At 34.2% G+C, this 24,592-nt stretch overlaps 1 protein-coding gene across 7 annotated transcripts in view; it reads right to left on the bottom strand.

The window, feature by feature from the left end:
* The window catches only part of PTPRK (protein tyrosine phosphatase receptor type K), a 623,130-nt gene that overhangs the window by 114,699 nt on the left and 483,839 nt on the right, over positions 1 to 24,592 (bottom strand). For all 7 annotated transcript variants that reach the window (XM_045161947.1, XM_045161941.1, XM_045161943.1 and 4 more), the window contains exons 8-10: positions 11,102 to 11,404; positions 3,205 to 3,314; positions 1,779 to 1,980 (exon numbers count right to left, since the gene is read on the bottom strand). In XM_045161947.1, coding sequence (XP_045017882.1) covers positions 1,779 to 1,980; positions 3,205 to 3,314; positions 11,102 to 11,404 — 615 coding nt within the window. The remainder of the gene's footprint in view (positions 1 to 1,778; positions 1,981 to 3,204; positions 3,315 to 11,101; positions 11,405 to 24,592) is intronic.

Below are 24,592 nucleotides of genomic sequence, written 5' to 3'. Positions count from 1 at the left end.
ACTTTAAATGGCTTTTGATCATTTCCATGCAGAAAGACGTTTAAGGGAGGATATGACCAGTGAAATATGTACATTACCAGAAAAACTATGAACAAATGGTATCTAATAAAAAGTTTAAAGTATTGCATTCACTCATTGAACATTTACTGAATACTTACTATGTGTCAAACTTTACAAGAAGTGCTATAAATATAGAAGTAAATGAAGCATGGTTTTTGACATTTATAGAGTTAAAAGTAGGGATTCAGATTTATCAAGAGTGACAGTCTTGTAAACACCAAAAAATTATAGTAGAATTTAGGTGACCAAAATAGGAGACAGTTAATTAGACAGTGGTTCTCAGACTAGGGAGATCAGAAACTTCTGGAGAGCTCTTAAAATAAAAATGCAGAATGCTGTCCCATTTGTCTACAGTTTCTGATTCAGAAAGTCTGGGGAGGGACCTGATAATGTACATTTCTAGGACATTTTAATTTGAAGTTGATGCTGGGGGACCACACTCTTCTAAACTAGTGCTGGGAACCTGGAAGATAAAACAGAGAGGACTTCACTATTTAGGCAATGCTTGAGCTGAATATTAAAAGAAGAGTAAAAGCTCATCAGAAAGAGAGAACATGGGAAAAATATACCAGAGATAAAAAAACAGAATATATGAAGATACCATTATATGAAAGGACACAGACAATACAATAGTTTGCTGTGACTGGAACTTTGGATTTATGGATAGGAGTGAAAGTGAAGTCGCTCAGTCGTGTCCGACTCTTTGCGACCCCGTGGACTGTAGCCCACCAGGCTCCTCTGTCCATGGGATTCTCCAGGCAAGAATACTGGAGTGGGTGCCATCGCCTTCTCCAGGGCATCTTCCCAACCCAGGGATTGAACCCGGGTCTCCTGCATTGCAGGCAGACACTTTACCCTCTGAGCCACCAGGGAAGCCCATGGATAGGAGAAAAGGATGAAAAGGGCCATAAAATGAAGTGCCACAAATGCTAATCATGTAAAAATATCCTAGTAGGCATAATACAGTAAATATTATATATTAGATTTTGAAAAAAAATTAAGAAAGAAATAAATGTTGTACAGAGATCAATAGAAAAACAAAAAAAAACACAGGAGCAAGATAAGTCTAAAGGCAAGAGTGCTACTTAGAAAGATATGTCAATGATAGCTTTAAATACAATCCAGATGGAAAGGTAGAAATGGTGACATGAGAAAGAGGCAAGTTATCTGGGAGTTATTTAGGAAGTAGAATAAACAGATTAAATAAGTACAAATGTATATGAGTATTATTACATATGTATGTATATCATATGTGTACTATACATACACACACATATGCATAAATCATACTGAGAAGCATCATGCCTCCAATACCTCAATTCCACTTTAAATTGTTTTTAAATTGCTAAAGGATAGAATTACTGGACTCAAGGGATAAATCACGATAAATTACCTTAAAAGTTCAAGTACACCTGGGAACCACACTAACCGTAAATTTCATTAGCTTTAGCTTGATTATTATGTGTTCCCAAGATATAGTGATTGTAACCAAGTTTTAAAGTTCAAACCAAATATCCATGTACTGAATTGTTTTGCTCCGTAGAATTATAATAAAAATGAACATGGAAGAACAAAAAGAATTTATAAATTTTTGATTTCAATCATGACTAACTATATTAAAGATTCAAAAAATGACGTGAATTACACTCAGTGTATTTGTGATTCTTTAGGATATGCTATTACAAACCAATTCTGTTTGCACTTTATTCATTTCATACCTGAGATATTGGTGGTCACATTGATGGCTGTGGCTGGTCCAAAACCTTTGACAGTACTGGCTCTTATGAAAAACTGGTAGGTGGTTCCGGGATGCAGATGCATGAAGACATGGTGTGTACTGTTCCATAAATTGGATACAGTCTGGGGAGGTCCAGCCACAGGAACTGCAGGATCAAATGATCTTATGCTGCTGTAACTGACCTGTTTTAAGAAATATTATTTCCTATTACATATCCAATACATATCATAATACATTCTTAAAAAAAAGCCCTTTAAATAAGATAGCACTCAAGGGCATCTGTGTGGAGTGAATCACATTTTTTTCCCCTTCTTTTCTTTCTCATTTTGATATGGTTATTTCACTGTTATTCTGTATCTATTATCTGTTTGTCTGTCCATCTCTATCTATTTATCTATAGATAAACCTAGAGTTATCTGACTGGATCAATATACATCTATTTTCTTCCATCAAAAGATAAATCAATATAATTAAATATGAATGTTGTTGTTGTTTTAGTCACTAAGTCGTGTCTGACTATTTTGTGACCCCATGGACTGAAGCCCATCAGGATCCTCTGTCCACAGGATTTCCCAAGCAAGAATACCACAGTGGGTTGCTATTTCTTTCTCCAGGGGATCTTCCTGACCCAGGGATTGAACCCGTGTCTCCTGAATTGGCAGGCGGATTCTTTACCACTGAGCCACCAGGGAAGCCATAAATATGAATACATATTTATATAAAATCTTATGGTCATATATAATGTAATGCATGTGAAACACAGAAATTCCCACCAAAACTGAATCAAGAAAAATACTTTCAACAGACCAATCACTAAAAGTGAAAAAAAAACAAAATTCTCCATTTTCATAATGCACTCTGTTGCCAGTAAAACGTATTTTATACTGGAAACAACACTGAATACCCAAGAACAGAACCACATATCTGTGCAATTAAAAGGACATTTTATTTTCAGCTTTTCACGTGTACAAATAAGGTAATGATTTATATTCAAAGTTGAGATGAAGCTCTGGAATAGAGAGGTTTATGATATATTTTGCTTTTCAGGTATTTTCCCCTACCCTAAAAACAACTTCATTCACTGGTTTTCCCTAACTCAGAGTATGAAATATGTTTCTTAATTTTGTAAAAATTTATTCTTTTTACAACCACCAGTAAGTCTGTTGGCAAATTCCATCCTACTTCTTTAAAACAATATTTACTTAAGAATTTGAAAAGTCTAGGTACCATATAATATTCGTTTTGATACTTAATTTAGAGGAATTTATAAATTAAAACAAAGAAGAACTAATAGTGATTTTAATCCTCTAATTCTCATTTACATCTTTTCCATTATTTCTCTGTAACATTTTCTTTGATTCTCCCCTTCAATGCACATTTCATTAAACTTCCTATTCTCCCAGTACCTCATATTGAGTGATGATTCCATTTGGATCCAAAGGTTCTTTCCAGTTCAGGAAAATCTTATTTTCAAAAGAGGTTCCTTGAAGAGAATTGACTGGTACAGGGCCAGGCACTACATATAAATACATTATTGGTTATAAGGATCCTTATATCAGAAACAGAAAAAAGTAAACATGTAAGCTGGATAAACAGGTTAAAAGTAAATAAAATAAATAAAAATGTGTCCCTAAGAAAATAAGCTGTATGACAAGCTTTTACTATGTGGGAATACATATAAATTTAAAATAAATCTCTAAGCTTCTAATGCAGATTATGTACAACTGCAAAGTTATTTTTATTCAACAGAATTTTCTATCACCTCAGAGAGCTAAATAGTGTAGTCTAGTTCTCTCTGTTGTATCCCTCTAATAATGTGAAGGCTCATTTGTAATTTGTTTCAAGAACAGAGCTTGCCCTGAAAGATTTCCCTGAATGATTTTTTGAAGATTATTATAAGCCCCTAAAGTATCTCTATAAACAATGTTCATAAAATAATAAATAATAATAATAATTAATGCTCTTTAGACTCAAAAGCCAAACCATACGGTACTGAATTAACATGCTCATTAATAGTCAGTCTTTCATAGCTACACTTATTACATTTCTATAATTTTAAAAAAAGAGCATTATTGCAATGTATAAAAAACGCTTTTAGATGAATAGGTTCAAAATCGTTGCTTCAGTCTTTTAAATGAAATTCCTTTTTCAAAGCAAAGAATCAAACCACTTTATAACATCAGACTTCTTTAGAACTCAACAATCAGCATAACTAGTTTTGAAGTGTCCCCAGGTATGACAAGACTTGAGAAACCATTCCAGTCCTTATTTGCAAATGTCATATAACTGACAATACCCGGTGGCAACAATGAATGATATGTCAGCTTCTATTGACAGAATACAGAATCCTTTCCTATTGTGTTTTTCATTTTATATATTTTATTTAAAGATTTAGTTGCTATTTATTTACATAAATATCCAGCATTTTTGTTCCCTTAATGTTTAAAAATATATCCTATCCATCCTACTTTGCTTGAAAGTATGCTTTCTCTTAAAAATATCAACCCAGTTTTTTAATTAATATTTTTCCTTAATCTAATGTTTCAGTGAAACGTTACACATGAAACTTCACACATGACATTATCTAGAAATGTAGTTTCAGAGTCTACAGCAATTTTGTGAGGATGGAAATAAATTAAAAATCACTGGATCAAAGGAAATGCATTGCAATGTGGCCAGCAGCATCAAGAAATTCTGAATGATATGTCAAAAGAGTAAGATTTATTTCAATCCAGAAGGAGACAATGAATGATGTTATGACCTCTGGGACAGCCAACATAATTTGGCACATTAATAATGAATTCATGAAGGAAAAAACCCACAGTAAACAGAAAAGATGCCAGGACTAAACTCTACAAGATATGTTTATGCATCTAATAACCGAGGGCTTGGGGGAAAGTTAACCAAAGGCATCCACTCCTATTCACTCCCAGGTCCACAGTACTGGCACATGCTATGCAGTTATCAAGGTACAGGGGCTGTGATGGGCCCTGTGTGTAATCTGTGGTATCTGCTGAGGCTACCAAGGGCATCAGTTTGTTTTGCAAGAGAATATCTATTGTTTCTATTCCACCCAAATGAAATAAGCTTACAACTGTAACTTAAGGGAAAGCTTTTATTCACCTTTTCCCACCTCTCATAGAGGGTGGCTATTGGGAGGAGGTGGAGGGAAAGCCCCAGTTCGTGAGTAAATGTTTATTTGATGGTATTATAATTACTATAGGCATTCACCAAACATGATTTGACAACAACAACAAAAAAACGAAATGGCATGGATGTGTCAAATTGTTCACAAATAGGGATCATTTTAAATGTTAGTAAATTCTGCATTGAACAGAGAACAGTAGAATTAGAAAGTAGCCTTCCCAGAATTGGTGTATTTTTCTGCTCTTCTTATACATGTACTACTCTGTCAACGGGATTCACTTCATACATTTACGGAAAAGTTTGTGAGAAGATGATTACTGATAGCGTTCTAATTACTGCCCTTGTACTGGGGCCAGTATGGTGAATGAGAGCAAGAATTACACGGAGGGGAACACACACACATGAAACGTGCAGGGAAAGGAGTGTGGGCACAGAGTATGTTCAATAATTTCTACATTTGAAGGAAGATAGTTCTACATACAAAAAACATCTATATGTACACATGATCTGTGCAAATACAACATGAAGCTACTAAGACCATCACCACTGCAGGCTTTATATTGCAGGAAATGTCACCTCACATTTCCACAGCAACAACTTTTAATGGAGACAGAATGCTGACTTTTATTTCCCTGCTTGTAATTTATTTCGGAGCTGTTTCAGCTAAAAAATTTTTTTTCACATAAGAAAATCCTTAAAAATGTAATTCTCAAAGTGGAAGAGAGGAGAATGAAATGTGAGTGGGGTAGGATAATATTAAATAAGCATAACAGCCTTCAAAATATAGTAAATACACATTTAAAGAAAGCTTTCTATTAGCCAAAACATATTCCCAAACCAGGTTTTCCTGCAGGGTTAACCTAAAAATATTGATTTTTATGAATGCAAGAATAAAAAATGAAAACAAAATCTCATACAAAAAATTCTACCTATGCATTAAAAAATGCATGCAATAAATTAGATATAAATTCTACTTTAGGGTTCTGGTGGGAAATCATTCTAGCTTTGCTCTCATGATTTATGGATGTCCCCAGAATTCTATTCATGAAATTATATTCTTTAACTAGATGACTGAAAATTTATTATTTTTCTATGTATATGGGGCAGCAATAATTTAGTAAGACTGACTTAATTTGATCATCACAATCCATCCATCTTCCAACAATAGATTATGATTTAGATATTCTGTGCCCCCAATTCAGAAACATTGACACACATCAAATACCCTATGTAGAAACTGGAGTTCTGATCTGAAGACTGAATTATTTGCAAATACTTCATAGAAAGCTTGAACTTCATTTAGTCTTACATATAAAGCAAAACTTAAAAAAAAAAAAAAAAACCTTTATAGCAGAAGGAATTACTTTGCAACTCTACTACCATAAATAATAATATACACTCAATATCATTACAAATAATAAAAACATTCTTCAAAAGAGGTTAAATGGAGGGTAAAAAATAATATTGAAATTAGGCTAAATAGCTCCATTTTACTTTTACAAAATTTTTTTTAGATAAAATAAATAGAATAGTCATGAGTTTGATCAACTTTAGGATATAACTTAAATTTCCATGGCAATTCACTTCCTAACTAGTAATCTAGTCATATATGTATAAAAAAATAAATTAAAAATTTTAATGCAATATGAAAAAGGAATATAATAAGCCTGACAGCATTTTTTGGTTTCTGGAAAGAAAAGCAGACTAAAAACTCAAACCAAATAATACCATCAAAATAAGTTATATTTTTAGAGAATGACTAAGTGAAGTGTCAGTTGCTTAGTCATGTCCAACTCTTTGCGACCCCATGGACTGATTGTAGCCCACAAGGGTCCTCTGTCCATGGAATTCTCCAGGCAAGAATACTGGAGTGGGCTGCTATTTCATTCTCCAGGGGATCTTCCCCACTCAGGGATCTAACCCAGGTTTCCTGCTTCTCAGGCAGATTCCTTACTCTCTGAACAACCAGGGAAGTCCCTATGACTGACAAAAGAAGCATAAAACTTGTATAACGGAGACTTAATATCAATTAAGAAAATACATTTTTTTCACTTTTAAGTGTAGGCAATAAAACATGTGAGTACATTCTTTTTACTAAACTCACAAGTTATAAAATGTATAGTCTACAATGAATAGGTGAGACCTAATCAAACTTAAAATCTTTTGTATAGCAAAGGAAACCATCGGCAAAACTAATTGATAGCTTGGAGAATGGACAAAAGTATTTGCAAACAATGCAAATGGCAAGGGGTTAATGTCCAAATATACAAACAGCCTGTACAACTGAATGTCAAAAAAACCAAACAACCCAATCAAGAAATGGGCAGAAGATCTAAACAGACATTCTGCTGAAGAAGACATACAGATGACCAACTGGCACCTGACATGATGCTCAACATCCTAATTATAAGAGAAATGCAAATCAAACCCAAAATGATGTATCACCTCACATGTGTCAGAATGGCCATCAGCAAAAAGTTTACAAATACTAAATCTTGGAAAGGATGTGAAGAAAAGGGAATCCTCACACACTGTTGGTGGGAATGTAAACTGGTGTAGCCACTATGGAGAACAATATGGAGGTTCCTTAAAAAACTAAAAATAGAATAATCACATGATCCAGCAATCTCACTTCTGGGTATATATCCAGAAAAGACAAAACTCTAATTCAGAGATACATGGATCCTAAGGTTCATAGCAGCACTATTTACAGTAGCCAAGACATGGAAACAAACTCAAGTACCCTTCAACAGACAACTGGCTTAAGGAAAGTGAATGAGTGCTCAGTCGTGTCTGACTCTTTGTGATCCCAGGGACTGTAGCCCACCAGGCTCCTCTGTCCATGGAATTCTCCAGGCAAGAATATTGGAGTGGGTAGACATTCTCTTCTCAAAGGGATCTTCCTGACCCAGAGATTGAACCTGCATCTCCTGCGGCTCTTCCATTTGCAGGTGAATTATTTACCACTGATTCGTCTGACTTAAGCAGGTGTGGTATAAATATACACATACACACGTAAATATACGTACAATGAAACATTACTCAATCATAAAAAGAATGAAATATTGTCATTTACAGCAACATGGATGGATCTATAGAATACTTCAATTAGTGAAGTCAGACACAGAAAGACATATACTATATGGTATCACTTACATGTGGAATCTAAGAACAGCACAAATGAATCTATATACAAACAGAAAGAGACTTAGTTATTAAAGGGGAGATGGAGGGAGGGAGAGACAAAGTAAGACTATGGGATTAATGGGTACAGACTACTATACATAAAATAGATAAGCAGCAAGAATCTACTGCATAGCACAGGGAATTATATTCAGTATTTTACAATGAACTGGCTCCAAATTGGGAAATGAAAATGTTAAGGCTGTATATTGTCACCCTGCTTATTTAAATTATATGCAGAGTGCATCATGTGAAAAACTGGGCTGGATGAAGCACAAGCTAGAATCAAGTTTGCAGGGAGAAATATCAATAACCTCAGATATGCAGATGGTACCACCTTTATGGCAGAAAGCAAAGAGGAACTAAAGCGCCTCTTGATGAAAGTGAAAGAGGAGAGTGAAAAACTTGGCTTCAAACTCAACATTCAAAAAATGAACATCATGGAATCTGTCCCATCACTTTGTGGCATATAGATAGGGAAACAATGGAAACAATGACAGACTATTTTCTTGGGCTCCAAAATCACCACAGATGGTGACTGCAACCATGAAATTAAAAGACACTTGCTCCTTGGAAGGAAAGTTATGACCAACCTAGACAGCATATTAAAAGCAGAGATATTACTTTGCCAACAAAAGACCGTCTAGTCAAAGCTATGGTTTTTCCAGTAGTCATGTATGGATGTGAGAGTTGGGCCATAAAGAAAGCTGAGTGCCGAAGAACTGATGCTTTTAAACTGTGGTGTTGGAGAAGACTCTTGAGAGTCCCTCGGAAAGCAAGGATATCCAACCAGTCAGTCGTAAAGGAAAATCAGTCCTGGATATTCATTGGAAGGACTGATGCTGAAGCTGAAACTCCAATACTTTGGCCACGTGATATGAAGAACGGACTCTTTGGAAAAGACCCTGATGCTGGGAAAGATTGAAGGCAGGAGGAGAAGGGGATGACAGAGGATGAGATGGTAGGATGACATCACCAACTCAATGGACATGAGTTTGAGCAAGCTCCTGGAATTAGTGATGGACAGGAAAACGTGGCGTGCTGTAGTCCATGGGATCACAAAGAGCTGGACATGACTGAGCGACTGAACTGATCTTTAACTATGCTCTAGGGCATCTTCCTGAGCCAGGCAATGAACCCTGGTCTGCACATTGCAGGCACATTTTTTACCATCTGAGTTATCAGGGAAGCTACCAAATAAAATATAATGGAATATAATGTTAAAAAACAATCTGAATCACATTGCTGTACACCTGAAACTAACAAAATATGGTAAACAAACTTTACTTAATCTCTAGTGTAATCAGACATAGTATTATTGCACTTTATGAAATGAGATAGACATTTTTTCAGAGCTTTTGAATCCATGCTTAGACTTCCCATTTTGATACTCTACCTATGAAACAGCTACACTCAACCATTCTTTCTTTCATAAGCATATGTGTTGTATGTGTGTTGTGGGGGAGGCAATACAAATGTTTATATGTTAGAATAGGGTTTGTTCTTTATAATATAGTTAAGTTTTGATTAAGTGCAAGTTCAAACATGAATCTGTGAATTATTTCAGGTGAATCTGTTCTACTATTTCAAAAATGACAAAAGTACATTTATCATGAATAAGTCTTTGAAATTTTAGGAATATGTATAATTTTAGGACAAGATTGTTTCCTTGAAAATCTGAGTGAGCTAAATGAAGTTTAAAGGCTTTTGCTTCCCTTTATTTCAACAAAAACAGCAAAACAATACAAGATCATTTTCATTTTTCAGAGTGAAAATGTTTAAAGTGATAAGGAGAATTTCTAGAAACTTTGGTATTATTGACCTCTTTTACGGCAATCTCATACTTGCAGGCATCAAAATATACATCTGAGACTAAAGTTCAGAATCTGGGGAAATTGGGAACACTAGGGTATGAAATACATCCTGTTTTCTGAAACCTAAATAAAAATGTAGCCATCCTAACAAGCTATTCAAGGAACATTTTAGAACAGGATGGACCCTTAGAGATCATCTAATTTAAACTTTTCATATAGAGCTGAGAAGTAGAGAATTAGAGGGGTGAAAGGACTTACTAAGGTTGCAGGTGTTATTTGAACCAGGACTGAAAGCTCACGTTCCTGACTCCCAGTTCAGGTTTGCCTCAATTCACTATATAGCATGCTTTTTTCCTTCTTGCATACTTTCATTCATAAAAGGAAGGTTTGAAAATGAAATGTCTTACTTTGGAAACATACAGTGTTATTATTATATTACTTTTGTCTAAGATACATTTTTTAAAATAGAAAATTGTATTCATATTCACATTAATGACATGCTATAAGTGTGTATAATTCATAATATTAATATAAATGTTTCTTCCTAGTATTTAATAATTTAGAAGTAATAACACAGAAGTTGGGCAAATTATAATTCAATTACTTGGGTGGTAATAAATAAAAGATGATAGCTTACCAATATCTGATACAGACCTTTATTCAGACTTAAAAATATAAACTTTAACTTTCTTTTATATTTACAATAAAACTATCTAAAAATGAATATAACAGGTAAACAATATTGCTTTCAAATCTAAAGGAAATAAAAACTATTACTATTGGTCTGTAAAATGCAAAAAACTAAATTTTTAGTTAAGTGCATTTCCCCAATAGGTAATCGATATGGTGCCACAAACAACAAAAATTATTTTTGAAAATTTAATATAATCTATATTTAGACTTTTAGTACAGTTGCCAATTTTCTAACACCGTATAAAGACAAAACAGTAAAGGAAGAGTTCATCTAGTATTTGATGCTACTGTGAAGAATATTAAGGTTTTTGTTTAAGACCAACTATTTTCAAAGTTAACCCTGTTAAGAGTATTTAGCAGATTTTAGGATCCACTTCAATTTTGGGAACTCCAGGCAAAACTGTAAGAGCGTGCATAATCCTGTGATATAATCTCCCCTTTAAAAAGTAAAGAAGTATAACCATACCATCCTCATCAGTTTGAATAATCGTCTCTTCACTCTCCTTCCTGCCTTCTGGATTTGTTAGGATCATCTTGAGGCTGACATTTGTATAAGGTGGCAGATGGTTCACAACATGCTGAGGGGCTTTGGGGTCCATGTCCAAACAGTCTGCCTTGCTCTCATTGTGACCACGGAAGTAATGGTAGCAGATAGTGACATTAAAAGTGTGGCACCGAGTGATGTTGTAACCCAAGGACTCCCAGTCCACAGCGATGCGTCTTGCCTGTATTTCAGCAATCTTTAAAGTCTTTGGGGTTCGCATAGGTTCTGAAAAATAAATCAGATATGCAGATAGCTGTCAGCTTTACCATGAATCATCTTGAAAAAGTATAACACTGCACATAACACAACATGTGTGAACCTAGGAAAATTGGAAAGTCATTGTTTATTGTTTCTTTATTTACTCATGATCTTATTTTATTTGGGGGGCCACACCATGTGGCACATGGAATCTTAGGTCCCCAGCCAAGGGTTGAACCTGTTGAACCTGTAACCCCTGCAGTGGAAGAGCAGAGTTTTAACTTTGACCACCGGGGAAGTTCCTCATGATTTTGTTCTTGAAGGTTTCATTCAGGGGTTATGATTTACCAATGCAAAAAGAAAGAGAAAAAAATGTAAAAGGTCCATAGTCCATAGTTCTCAGGAACATGGTAGAAAAATAAAAACCTGAAAATGTGGCCATGACACTTTTATAGTTGTTTCTATTGTTACTGCCCTATTCCCCATCTTTTGTCATTATTGAGCAAGTGAATTAGCTAATACATCATAATGGATAAGAGTCAACATGTTCTGCTCTATGATTTATCATGTCACCAAGCTATGCTGTATACTAATTAGTCTAATTGTATCACTAAACTACCATTTACAAAAATGACGCAGATATTAATTAACATTTATTATTTCAGTAATGATGTTGTTCATCAAAGCAGAAAAATATCTGAGAAAAATTGCAAGAACACATGTGGATCTTCACACTGTCATCTATCCTTTTTGATCTCTTTTTGTCTTTCTCTAGGAAACACTCAGGTTTGACAATCCATAGAGTGTCACCCAAACCAAACTGGGAGGTGAATTTCCATTCAACTGGAAAATTCTGGCAGAACTAAACACTCTGAAGACTTGAGTCCATCCATCACTGCTTCCCAAGTGTATACTTTTCTCATGCAAGACTAACTTTAATCGTCTAACTTAATGAAAATAATTGCTCTATGAAAGTCATGGCCATGGCAAAGTCTACATACTAAACAAACAAATACACAGCAAAACTTTAATACATTGATTTGACAAAGAGATCAAAGTCAAGGCGAAGGTCAAGGCTTTGTTGGTGCCTCTGTTAACTCATTAGGGATTGTTAGTGCTCTTGCAAAATAGAAATGAGTAGGAAAAAAGCAAAGAAAAATAACAAAAAATCCAAAAAGTCCAACATGAGTGTTTTTATAAATTTTCATTTTTTAAGATTAAAATCTTAGTTGTGTAAAAATAATCAGCATAGTGCACAGATGGCAAGCCTAAATTACACTCTGGTGGCCATTTAATTTAAAACCATAAGACCATATATATATATATATATATATACACACACACATATATACATATAAACTTTTGATAGAATCCAAAGTTTAGGATTTAAATTCCGTCTGCTGATCTTCTGACTGTTTACAATATCCAGTCTCCCTATTTTATCACTTTTGCTTCAGTGTTTCTCTTTAGCATGTTAAATAGGCTAGAACAAAGATGTGGTTTTCAATCATTAAAAAAAAAAGTCTCTTTATACATCTACCTCTATGTTAATGTTTTTCCTGCCAGGCGCAAGAGTGAGCTGATGACACTTTCATTTCCATCTAGTTAGACTGAAAACACAGTCTTTGGCACCACTGTCCACAAACTGGCCAGGCACTCATACATAGGATCATCCAAAATTCCCCAGATAAATTGTGATATTGTTGTAACAATCACATGAAACTGAGTGACCCTGTTGCAGTTAGTCCATAGTTTTTTTGAAAAGTACACAGAATGAAAAGTAAGATTTTTCCAGAAAATACCTGGCATATATAATGAAAATATCTCATACAGCAATAAGAGATAATACCAATAAGTATTTATTTCTCAGTTTTAAGTTTTTAGGTCTAGTAGCTATATACTTTTTTCATATACCCCTCATTTTGAATCTGACTTTTTACCCTTTACAAATTTCTCTTTCTCCAAGTGATCACTACTGTCACACATCTTTTCATTTTATTTCACTATTCAATTTGCCCTTACCCTGCATTCCAATACAAGTTTAAAACACTAAGAAAAGCATAAGAGAAGTTGAAGAAGATACAAATGAAGGATATTCAATGCTCATGGATTGGAAAAATCAATATTGCTAAAATGGCCATACTACCAAAGTGATCTACCAAGTCAATTTTCACCTCTATCAAAATTCCAATGGCATTTTTTTTCAAGAAAATAAAACAAATAATACTAAAATTTGTATGGGGCCACACACACAAACCCAAATAGCCAAAGCAATCTTGAGAAAGAACAAAGCTGGAGGCAACATGATCCCTGATTTCAAACTATATTACAAAGTTATAACAATTAAAACAGTATGATACTTGTATTAAAACAGAAACATAAATCAAATAAACACAATAGAGAGCATAGAAATAAATGCATACATATCTGGTCAACTAACTTATGACAAAGGAGTCAAGAATATACAATGGAGAAAGAACTATCTCTTCATTAAATGGTGTTGGGAAAATTAGACAGTCATATGCAAAAGAATGAAACACGACCACTCTTTTATGCCATATTCAAAAATTAATCAAAATGAACTAAATATCTGAAAGTAAGACCTGAAACCATAAAACTTTTAGGAAAAAATCACAGGCAGTAAGCTTTTTGACACAGGTTCTGGGCAATGCTTTTTTTGAATCTGACACCAAAAACAAAGGCAACAAAAGCAAAAAAGAAAAAAAAAAAGTGAGACTACATCAAACATAAAAAACTGAAAAAGTAACCCCCTCAGGGGGAGAAATTATTTGCAAATCATATATCTGATGAGTAGTTAACATCCAAAATACATAAATAACTCCTATAATTCAAAAGATTAAAAAAATGATTAAAAAATAGCCAGAACATCCAAATAGATATTTTCCAAAGAAGACATTCAGATGGTCAACATGTTCATGAAACAATGTTCAATATCATTAATCATCAGGGAGATACAAACCAAAAGTACAATAAGATATCACCTCATATGTATCAGAATGGCTGTTATCAGAAAGACAAGAAATAGGAAGTGTTGCTGAGGATGTTGAGAAAAGGGATGCACTGTGCACTGTTGGGAGTGTAAATTGGTGCAGCCACTATAGAAATTATAGCATTAAAGTTCCTCAAACAATTAAAAATAGAACTACCAAATGATCTAGCAATTCCAATTCTGGGTATGTACCTGAAGAAAATAAAAACATTAACTCAAAAAGATATATGCATCCCCATGTTCAGCACAGCTATCTTACAAGGAAACAACTCAAGTATCCATCAAGGGATGAATATATAAAGAAAATATATATTTATGTATATATATGCAAATATGCATATGTATAATAGAACACTATTAAGCCACGAAAAAGAACGAAACCTTGGCTTTTGCAACAACATGGATAGATTTCCAGGGTATTATGCTAAGTGAGATAAATCAGATAGCGAAAAACAAATACCACACAATGTCTCTAACACGTGGGGTCTTAAAAACAAAAACAAAAAATAACTCCCCCAAAAGATCATAGATTAGTTACAGACAACAGATTGACATTTGCCAAAAGCAGTGGATGAGGTGTCAGAGAAATGAGTTAAAGGGGTATAAATATATTAAAAAAATACAATGAAATAAAACTTTAAAAGGAATCTGTTTTACAGATGTATGACACAACTTCTTTGGTAGGAGAGGAAGAAATTTTTACCTAACTAACTTTGGCAATGAGTAGAAACTATAAGGCCAATAAACGCCACCCTCCCCCAAAACAAAGAACAAAAAACAAAAAAAGCAGATAATCATAGGAATGGTTTACAGGTTACACAAGACTTTAGGGTGTAGTCATCATAGAGAGACCATGTTTCTGAACAGCAAATTTAGATGCATATATGCATCCTTTTTAAAAAAGAAAGAAAGAATAAAGTGTATATATGAGTATGAAAAAAGTAGACATGCAAAATGGTAAAAAAAAAAAAAGCTACTTAATACGTCATAGACTAAAATTTTCCTGTTATATTACTGACTACATATTAACATTTTTTCCCCAAGATAATCATAAAATAATTTTAAAAATTAATTTCTCTATTTATAAACTTAAATATTTACAAAAATAAATAGAAATTTTCCTCTCCTAACTAATCTCATTATATCCAATTTCTTTTGCCTTCTGGCTTCCCTTATTCAACCACTTTATGGAGTACTGAAAATAGGAAATGTACTTGCTATTCGAGGTCTGCTCAGCTGCTGCAACTAGCTGACTGCCTATTAGAACTGCTTCACATTCTGAAGAGCCCTAGAGCAAGTCAGAGTTTGCAGGAGCCTGGCATTTCTCTAGGCATGGAAGAGCAAGAAGAGATGCAAATGTGTGCACACTGAAGGACTCACTGTCAAAAGCAGAAATAACTCACTCCTCCCCACATTTTATTCTATTTCAATTTTTAATTTTTAAAATAAAAGTACATCCAGATAATCTTAAAGACATAACTTTACATACTCAATTATTCATTTTTAAGAATTGAACAAAGACATATTTATTATGTAATATGTAAAACAATACAGAGTTCACTATGAGAATTTTGTTTTGGTGTACTTAAATGCTGCTTACCTTGACACTAATATAAATTAGATTTTAAAACTATAATTCAAAATCTGGAAAAGGTAGGTTAATAAATCCTATACATATGTGCAAAAACCACAATCATAATACCAGTAGGGAATACTTTATTAGCTGGTATAAAAAGTGAAAATTTGTGAAAAGAAATACCTTTCTAATAAGCAAAGAATCTTTCTACACAGTCAATATGGTATTTAAAATCTGTATTTTCCACAAGGACTTGAATAAATGCTGCAAAACAAATTGTTACTACTAACATAGTGACTTAAAATGTAATTTTACTCTAACCCAGGGCAATATTCAGAAACCCACATACAACAAAGTAAACACACACACACAACATACTGAAGCACATCTCAAGTCAAAACTCAATTATTTTGAGCTCTAAGGCATCTGCAATAACTCAGAGGAAGTCACTCTCTAACTAAACTTTTTCTTAATTGACATGTTCTTTATTTTTTCCAGTTTTTACTGAAGTTGGACATTCTGAGCTATATTTACATACATGTTATATACATGCTCATGTGTGTACATTTATGTATACATACACATATACATATATTAACACATGCACATACATACACACATAAAACAGGCACTCTGCCATGCAACAACTCTGAAGTCTGTTAACTCTGACATGGTTTGACAACCATGTGTACATAGGTTTTTTTAAAACATCAGAATATAAACAATAGAGATGTGATAATGTTCTACTACTATGAAATCTATTCAAAGTAAATTCTATCAGAGAATTTGACAATAAAATTACATAAATTTCTCACCCTGATCCATTATTCTTATGGCTTATCAATAATAGCATTTTATTTCTGAGATATGAATGCATAAATAAAAATTTTAACCTTTAAAATTGAAATAATTAATTTTTATAGAATAAATGGAAGCAGGATATTGCTCAGGACTCACTATGTTACATAAAGCTGAGCATAAGTGCTTTTTAAAGGATTAAGTAATTTAAAGAAATGAGCTTGTGTGGTGAATGGCATGTAGAGACATTACAGTAGCTAGTATTTATAACAATCATCACTGGTCACCACAATGATGATAAAACAATGGGGATCCCACTTATTAATGCATTATCTGTTCAGTGTTTTGAAATTTACTAAATGTTCTTTCTTCTTTCCAATTTTAAACTTTCTACTTTCAAATTTCTATTATGTATTCCATACATGTTCTCTCTCTCTCATTTTCCTTTTCTAGCAAAATGAAATTTGGGAAAGAAGGATTTGATAAAAGTTGTGGAGCAAAATTTTGGCAGAAACTTAGGAAGAAATATAGAAAGGTAGTAATCTTCAGGAAGCAAAGGATCATATTAAAATATTTGACCAAGCCATCCATCTATTATGAAACAAAAAATGGGTTGCCTACTATGTAAGTATATGATACAAGACACTGTGGAGGATTCTGAAGCGAATAAAACAATTATAGACTTCAAGGAGCCTAACATTTATTTAGTAAAGGTGATAAACTAAGAAAAAAGATAAAGAGTTAAAACAATATGATAGAAATGTGTGTGAATGGAATAAGATACTATAGGAATTTAAGAAAGAAAAACCTTCCACCTGTCAAATGGAAGAGACATTTGGATTAGGTCTCAATGAATAATGCAAGAAGATCTACAGACTAGTTTGGATAAATAATACAAATGAAGAGGAAATAAGATGCATAAATATGTAGAGGAAACTGGAAAAATATGCAATCCCATTTGGTTGCTATACAAGTTATCTAATAGGAGATTATATAGGAAATATTTATTGAAAAAAGATTAGAAAAATTTTGAATGTCATGACAAAAAGTAACCTCATCTATACCTAATAGAGAGTAACAGAGCAGGAAATTAACACAGTGAATTAATTGCTTTAGAAAAATAAAGTTGGAGGTTGGGTCAACGGTGCCGTCAATGGAAGTGGAGAAATCCAAACACTGCAATGTGTTCGTGGAGAGTAAGAGGCCAGGAAGTGTGACTTCAGAAGACTATAGTTTTCTTTATCTTTTCTGCCAAATGTTGATCAGCTAGGGTTACCAGCTTTTCCCATTCCACTTCCCTTGTATTGTTCACCTATTTCCTAGTTGCTACAGTGAGAAAGGTGACATGAAATCAAGAAGAAATAAACAGATATAGCAGAAAAGTGGCATATCAAATCTATGACCAGTAATGTACAATTAGCAGATAAAGAAGGAAGTATACCATCACTGCCCTTACTTAAATTCTAAACAGATCGAGCACGGGATTTGTCTGTAATAGTTTTTGTGGCAAATATTTAATACAATTTGATAGGACAAAATGAAAACCTACTTAATAACTCTCTAAACATTAAAAAAAATTAAGACATGGGTCGACAGAGCGTGCTTATTTTGAGTCACTTCTCAACAGCAAGTGGTTCTGTAAAGTGCCTCTTATTCTTCACAGAACAAACGACCCTCATTTGAGGACATGTATTCGTCCAACAGCCCCTAAGTTGAGCCATTAAGCATTTCCACCCAGTGCCAAGAAGTAAAAGCCAGGGATGGTTAATAAGTGGTTCTAGATAACAGAGAAAAGGAAATTCAAATTGTGGTATTTGCTGAACAGCATGTGACACGACAGGTCAATATCCAGGTGCTTCTGTAGTGATAATCTCTGGTTATTCTGAAAGAGTTGTGAAAACAAAAGCTTTAACAAATACAAGAGAATCGAGGGCAGGGATCACATTTCCTTAGAATCAGTTTTTAGTGATAAAACTTATTATCCAGCTGTCAGTCAGAAAGAAATAGAAGCTATCCCAAAGCTCATGCGAAGAAGGAAAGGAAGATCTTGTCGAAGATGTCACAAACTAAGAACGCTGAAGCATGACAGGGAGCTCCGTGTTCCTGGCTGCTTTTTCCTGAGAAAGCTTCTAAGCTGACTGCAAAGTACAATTTCCATTCCATTTATCAAAACAAATAAAAGAGAAGTGAATTTCTTGACTGCCAGAGAAAATATTTGTTAGTGTAAAAAATAATTGAGATGAAATGTGTGAACAAAGGTGACTTTTTTTTTAAAAAAAAAAAAAAAGGAAGGAAACATTGGCATACCATGGGGGAGGAAAATGCTTAAGTGCTCTGGAAGACACGGTCTTTACTTTCTCCATTTGATGCTTTGTATTTTTATTCTTTTCCTCATGGTAATGACTGAGAATAATCAAGGTTTTACACTGCACATCTTTTCAATCTTATAGCATCATTAGTCTTGCCAAAAAGATTTCATCTCTGCTCCCACGGGTCAAATTGAGTTAATGATAAGTTGGTGAGATGACTTGATTAGTACTGTAACATGAGGGAGCCTCAGGTCCAGGAATAATCACAAACCAACTGTCAGCTCTTTTGGCTTTCTGGCTGTGTTGTTGAAATGACATGCTTGGACTCAGGGGATATAGAATGACAGGGGGTGCATGGTTTACTCAGCTCTCCTACAGAGTCACAGAAATACTTACCCAGTACCATCAGAATAATACTAAGCACAGCATCAAATTAAACCAAAATATGTCTTCACTGCTCTCAAGAGCCTGACAGAAGCTCATCAGATAATTCTAGCAACATTTGCATCCTCTCTACAATAATGATAAGGAAATTGTTTGATTTTCAAAAATACATACTCACAAAGAGACAAAGAAAAAGACAAAAATAACTACTTTTTCCAAAAGTTAAATCCTAATGTTTGTCTTATTAAATCTAATTCTCAAAATATGGGGACTTGAAAATTTGGGGACTCTTTAATATTTTTCACTTACTTAAATTTTTATCAAATAATTTTAGACTGTGTTGGAAGAGACATGTAACTACAATCAGTGAACCCACTTTAATTCATCTCTGATATTGCATATTCTGCTTATGTGTTATACTTTAAACAACACTTAAGACATAAAACATAAAGCACATATACGTGGATAATACATGAAATAGAAAAAGAAAAGGCATTTTAAAATATTTATTGAAGAAAAAAAGAACAATTTCCTACCATAATATAAACTTTATTTTTCATAAAAATGTTTACCAAACACATTTTTCAGACACAAAATATAGTGATTGCATATTATCTTAAAAAATTATTATGTAAAACACTACTTCATAACATACAGTGTATAAAACAAGATGACTAGAGAGGTACTGCATATAGCTATGACAAAACAGGGAACCAGCCTGGCGCTCTGTGATGACCTACAGGAGTGGGATGGAGGGAGGGGAGGGAGGCCCAAGTGGGAAGCGTTGTATGTATAATTATGGCTGATTTGTGCCATTGTACAGCAGAAACCAACACAACACTATAAAGCAACCCCCCCCAGTTAAAAATTAATTTAAAATAAATAAACAAAGTGAGAAAAAGACAAACAAAACTTTAGAGGGAATTTTCAGTGCTTTCTCCACTCCTAAAAAGAAGATAAGTGACCTCTTCCATTGAACTAAAAGATGTAAATATTTTGTATACCAAGCAAAGTGGTTGGTCCCATAGTACATGCTTGGAACATTTATTTTCTGAAAAATAAAGCAACTAATTTTAATATGTTTTGTGTTCAAGAGCTAATGAAAATAGAACTTAAGAACTCAATTCTGTGCGTGATGTCTCCAATTCTTCACCTCTCCTTGTATCCATACTGTTGACCATGTGACTTTACAACTCTTAGCACCAAAGAAGTGGAGTCTATTTCCCCACCTTTGATTTGGTACTTGCCTCGTGACTTGCTTTGGTCAACAGAATGAGGCAAAAGTGGTGTTGTGCTGATTTTCAGCCTATATCTCAAGGAGTCCTGTGAGCTCCACCATCACTTCTGGACTAAGAGATGCATATGGAGCACAGCTGAGTTAGTCACCTCATTGTACAAGCAAAGGTTGTCTAGATCAGCCAATAGCCAGTCCACCAGCAGATCTGTGAGCCAGACATGATCATCAGAGGCTTTCTGCCAATGATGAGATTTTGTGGCTAATCATCGCTCAGCATTTTGATACAAGCTCTACCCTTAATCTCTATTGCTGTTTAATCACTAAGTTGTGTCGAACTCTGAGACACCATGAACTGCAGCAAGCCAGGCTTCCCTGTCTTTCACTATTTCCTGGAGTTTGCTCAAATTCATGGCCATTGAGTCAGTGATGCTATCCAACCATTTCGTCCTCTGCTGCGCTCTTCTCCTTTTGCCTTCAATCTTTCCCAGCATCAGGGTCTCCAATGAGACGTCTCTTTGCATCAGGTGACCAGAGTATTGGATCTTCAGCTAATCTCATGTGGTAAATTACCTTAACATTTGTGTGAAGATTACATTAGTGATCCCTGCATAGAACAGTACTTAACAAATTTTATTTCTCTAAAACTGAATTGTGCTGAGCCACTATGTACTTATTTATATTCTTTTTCTTTTGAAATAAACATTTATTAAGGGCTTGACATGTGCCAGATATTGTGGCAGTATGATATATGACGTAAAAAAGACTTTAAATGAATTTATTTTTGTCTTTATTTCCTGTATGCTCTTTGAGAGTAGGTTCATTTCTTCACTATGCTCTCACAGATACTAATTTATTTAACATAGGCCTAATAAGTCTATGAGACATAAGACATGCAATACTTTATTCTAAGCGATAATAAAATTAAGAGTCATTTTCTAGCACCCTAATCCCTCACTGAGACATAAAACTAAATATTTTAACTTTTACATCAATATGTTTATAGGTAGATATAAAGTGAATCAGGAATATAGTCTAAATTTCCTTACTTTTGAGTGGATAGGTCTAACAGAAAAAAATACATTTATATATATTTTTACCCTTGTGGTTCAGCTGGAAAAGCATCTGCCCACAATGCGGGAGTCCCAGGTTCACTCCCTGGGTCAGGAAGATCCCCTGGAGAAGGAAATGGCAACCCACTTCAGTATTCTTGCCTGGAAAATTCCATGGATGGAGAAGCCTGGTAGGCTACAGTCCATGGGATACCGAAGAGTCGGACACGACTGAACGACTTCACTTTCTTTCACATTATCCAAATCCCTCTAACACTGCTTTGTCTGATGCATGAGACAGGGTGCTCAGGGCTGGTGCACTGGGATGACCCAAAGGGATGGGATGGGGAGGGAGGTGGGAGGGGGTTCAGGATGGGGAACACATGTACACCCATGGCTGATTCGTGTCAATGTATGGCAAAAACCACTACAATATTGTAAAGAAATTAGCCTCCAATTAAGATAAATAAATTAAAAAAAGAAATAGTACATGTTTTCCTCAAATACATAACTCCAACAGTAGTAAATGAAAAGTTAAGAGGGCTCATTTTAAGTGAAGCTATCTTATGACATGAAGTCCTTTAAGCCCCCTAAAATAAACTACAACAATTACAGTATAATGATATTCCAAGTATGTATGGCTCATTTCACTCCTTACAAAAATCAGAATTTTAATATATTAACTTAGATCCTGCTCTCAGTCCTTCTGAAAACTTACAAAACAGACTAATTTGCTTTGGATCACATTTCTGAAGAAAGACAAGAAAATTTCTAAATGATAAGAGAAAAAAACGATAGTAATACAAATTTTGAAAGAGATAGTAGCTATTGACATACTGGAACACATCATTTAATTTAATAAAATGCAAGTGTCTGGTAACATGCTTGCTTCAGGGGAACAAAAAGACAGATAAGGACTGTAGGGGTGATAATTATTAGTCCATTTCCTTTTCTGAAGCCACCACTTATTCTATGCTTTCATGCATGATTAACAGCTTGCAGATCCTTCACATGTAATCAATAGTTGTGAAGTTTTATATTAGGTTTAGAGATTAGGAAGCCTTGATTATAAATTTTATTGATTTGTACAGCTTAGCTGTAGAAATCCCTGTACATTTTCCAGAGATTAAATTAAAAGGAGATATATGGTTGACACATACTAGAAATGCCAGTGTGATGATAAGATGTGACCTCTTTATGCGTATTCCTCCAGATGAAAAAAATCCATCCAGTACACTAAAACATGAATCAGCATGTCAACAAGCATCAAGTTGAGATAGTGAACACAGTGAAAATGTGACAAAAAGAATTACAAAACCACAAGGAAACCTGCCTCACACTATAATAATTACAGGAGACTTGAAAGAATTAATTGCTTCAGCTCATTTGTAACTTAGGAAATTGACAGAGATAAGAATAATGAACTCCTTAACTCACACTTGGGAAAATCTGAGCCTATATTAAAATGGAAGATTCTTTTTTAAGATAAAGGAACGAGGACAAACTTAATTACTAGAAAAATAAATACAATCATTTTAAAGTTAGCAAATAACCTAGTGAATATAAAATTCATAACCAAATCTGCTTTATGAATATTCCTGTTTCAAAAACTCTTAAGGAACTGCGCTATATTTTATGTCCATGTTTTAAGGTCTGAATATTCCTACCTTAAAATCTTTTAAGAAACTGTGTGTACTGCCCCAGGCTGTGAAATATACTTGTATAACAGAAATACCTTCTATACAAACCTTTTTTTCTCCTTTTAGATAGAAATGTCTACTTTTTCAGCAGTTCTGTGAATTGAATTAAGAGCAGAATGACTGTTAAAAAAAAAAAGAAAAGAAACTCTGTGTTCAGGTTTCCTATATTAATATGGAAACTTGAAATCAGAAAATATACCCATTATAGAAATAAATAGTACATATAAAACAGGCCTTGAAGAAACAATGCTAACTAAATAAATGTTAGAATAATCCATTGGCTAATACATTTGCCATATAGAGCCAACTTTTATAACACAGCATAAACTCCAGAGCTAACTCCTACTAGGATAATTAATTTTAACAAATATCTAGCAGATAATACAAATGGGCCAGACTAGTTCTTTAGGATAAAAAAATAAATAAATAAGACACGACTCCCTTTCCCTGTACAACTCACAGTGTGGAGAGGTACAAGTCCACACACAGGTAAGCTGTATCTTACTGTGATACAAATAACACTATTGGGCCGAAGAGGCGGATGAAACTGTACAACTTCAATGGTAGGAACAATAAGCTGTTTCACCATAGTAGTAATGATCAAGCTCCGTTTGGATGATTAGATGTTTTCACAGTGAAGGGAGTGGATATGAAGGGCCTTCAGAAACAAACAAACAATACCAGGGTTGCAGAGAACCCTGGTTGCCATTTTGGACAGGGAAGAACTCTAGCCACACTTTCAGTATTTTTCTATCAGTGTATTCATCCATGTAGGGAGGAGCAAAATATATATTGGAAAGGCAAACACTTCTGAATATAATCTCCAGCTGGTTCTCTCCCAGAACTCTGGATTCATATATCCAATTGCCCTCCAGTCATCTCAACTGAGTGGGCTAAAGGGCATCTCAAACAAAATCTGCAAAACTAAGCTACTGCTATTCTTCAGCCTATTTATCATTAAATAATTTTGAAAGTCTTTCCCATCTCCGTAAAATAACTCCACATTCTAGGTATCCAGGTCAAAAACTTTAGAGTCATCCTAAGGACTTTGTTCACCTCACACTATACATGCATTTGATCAACAATTTTACCCATCCTCTCTACAATGTATGTTTAGCTTCTGACCACTTATCACTACTTCTAGCACTGCTA

The sequence above is a fragment of the Bubalus bubalis genome, chromosome 10, assembly GCF_019923935.1.
Source record: "Bubalus bubalis isolate 160015118507 breed Murrah chromosome 10, NDDB_SH_1, whole genome shotgun sequence".
In the NCBI taxonomy this organism is placed as follows: Eukaryota; Metazoa; Chordata; class Mammalia; order Artiodactyla; family Bovidae; genus Bubalus; species Bubalus bubalis.
Note: the sequence above shows the minus strand (reverse complement) of the source record. Positions and strands in the feature narration are given on the sequence as shown.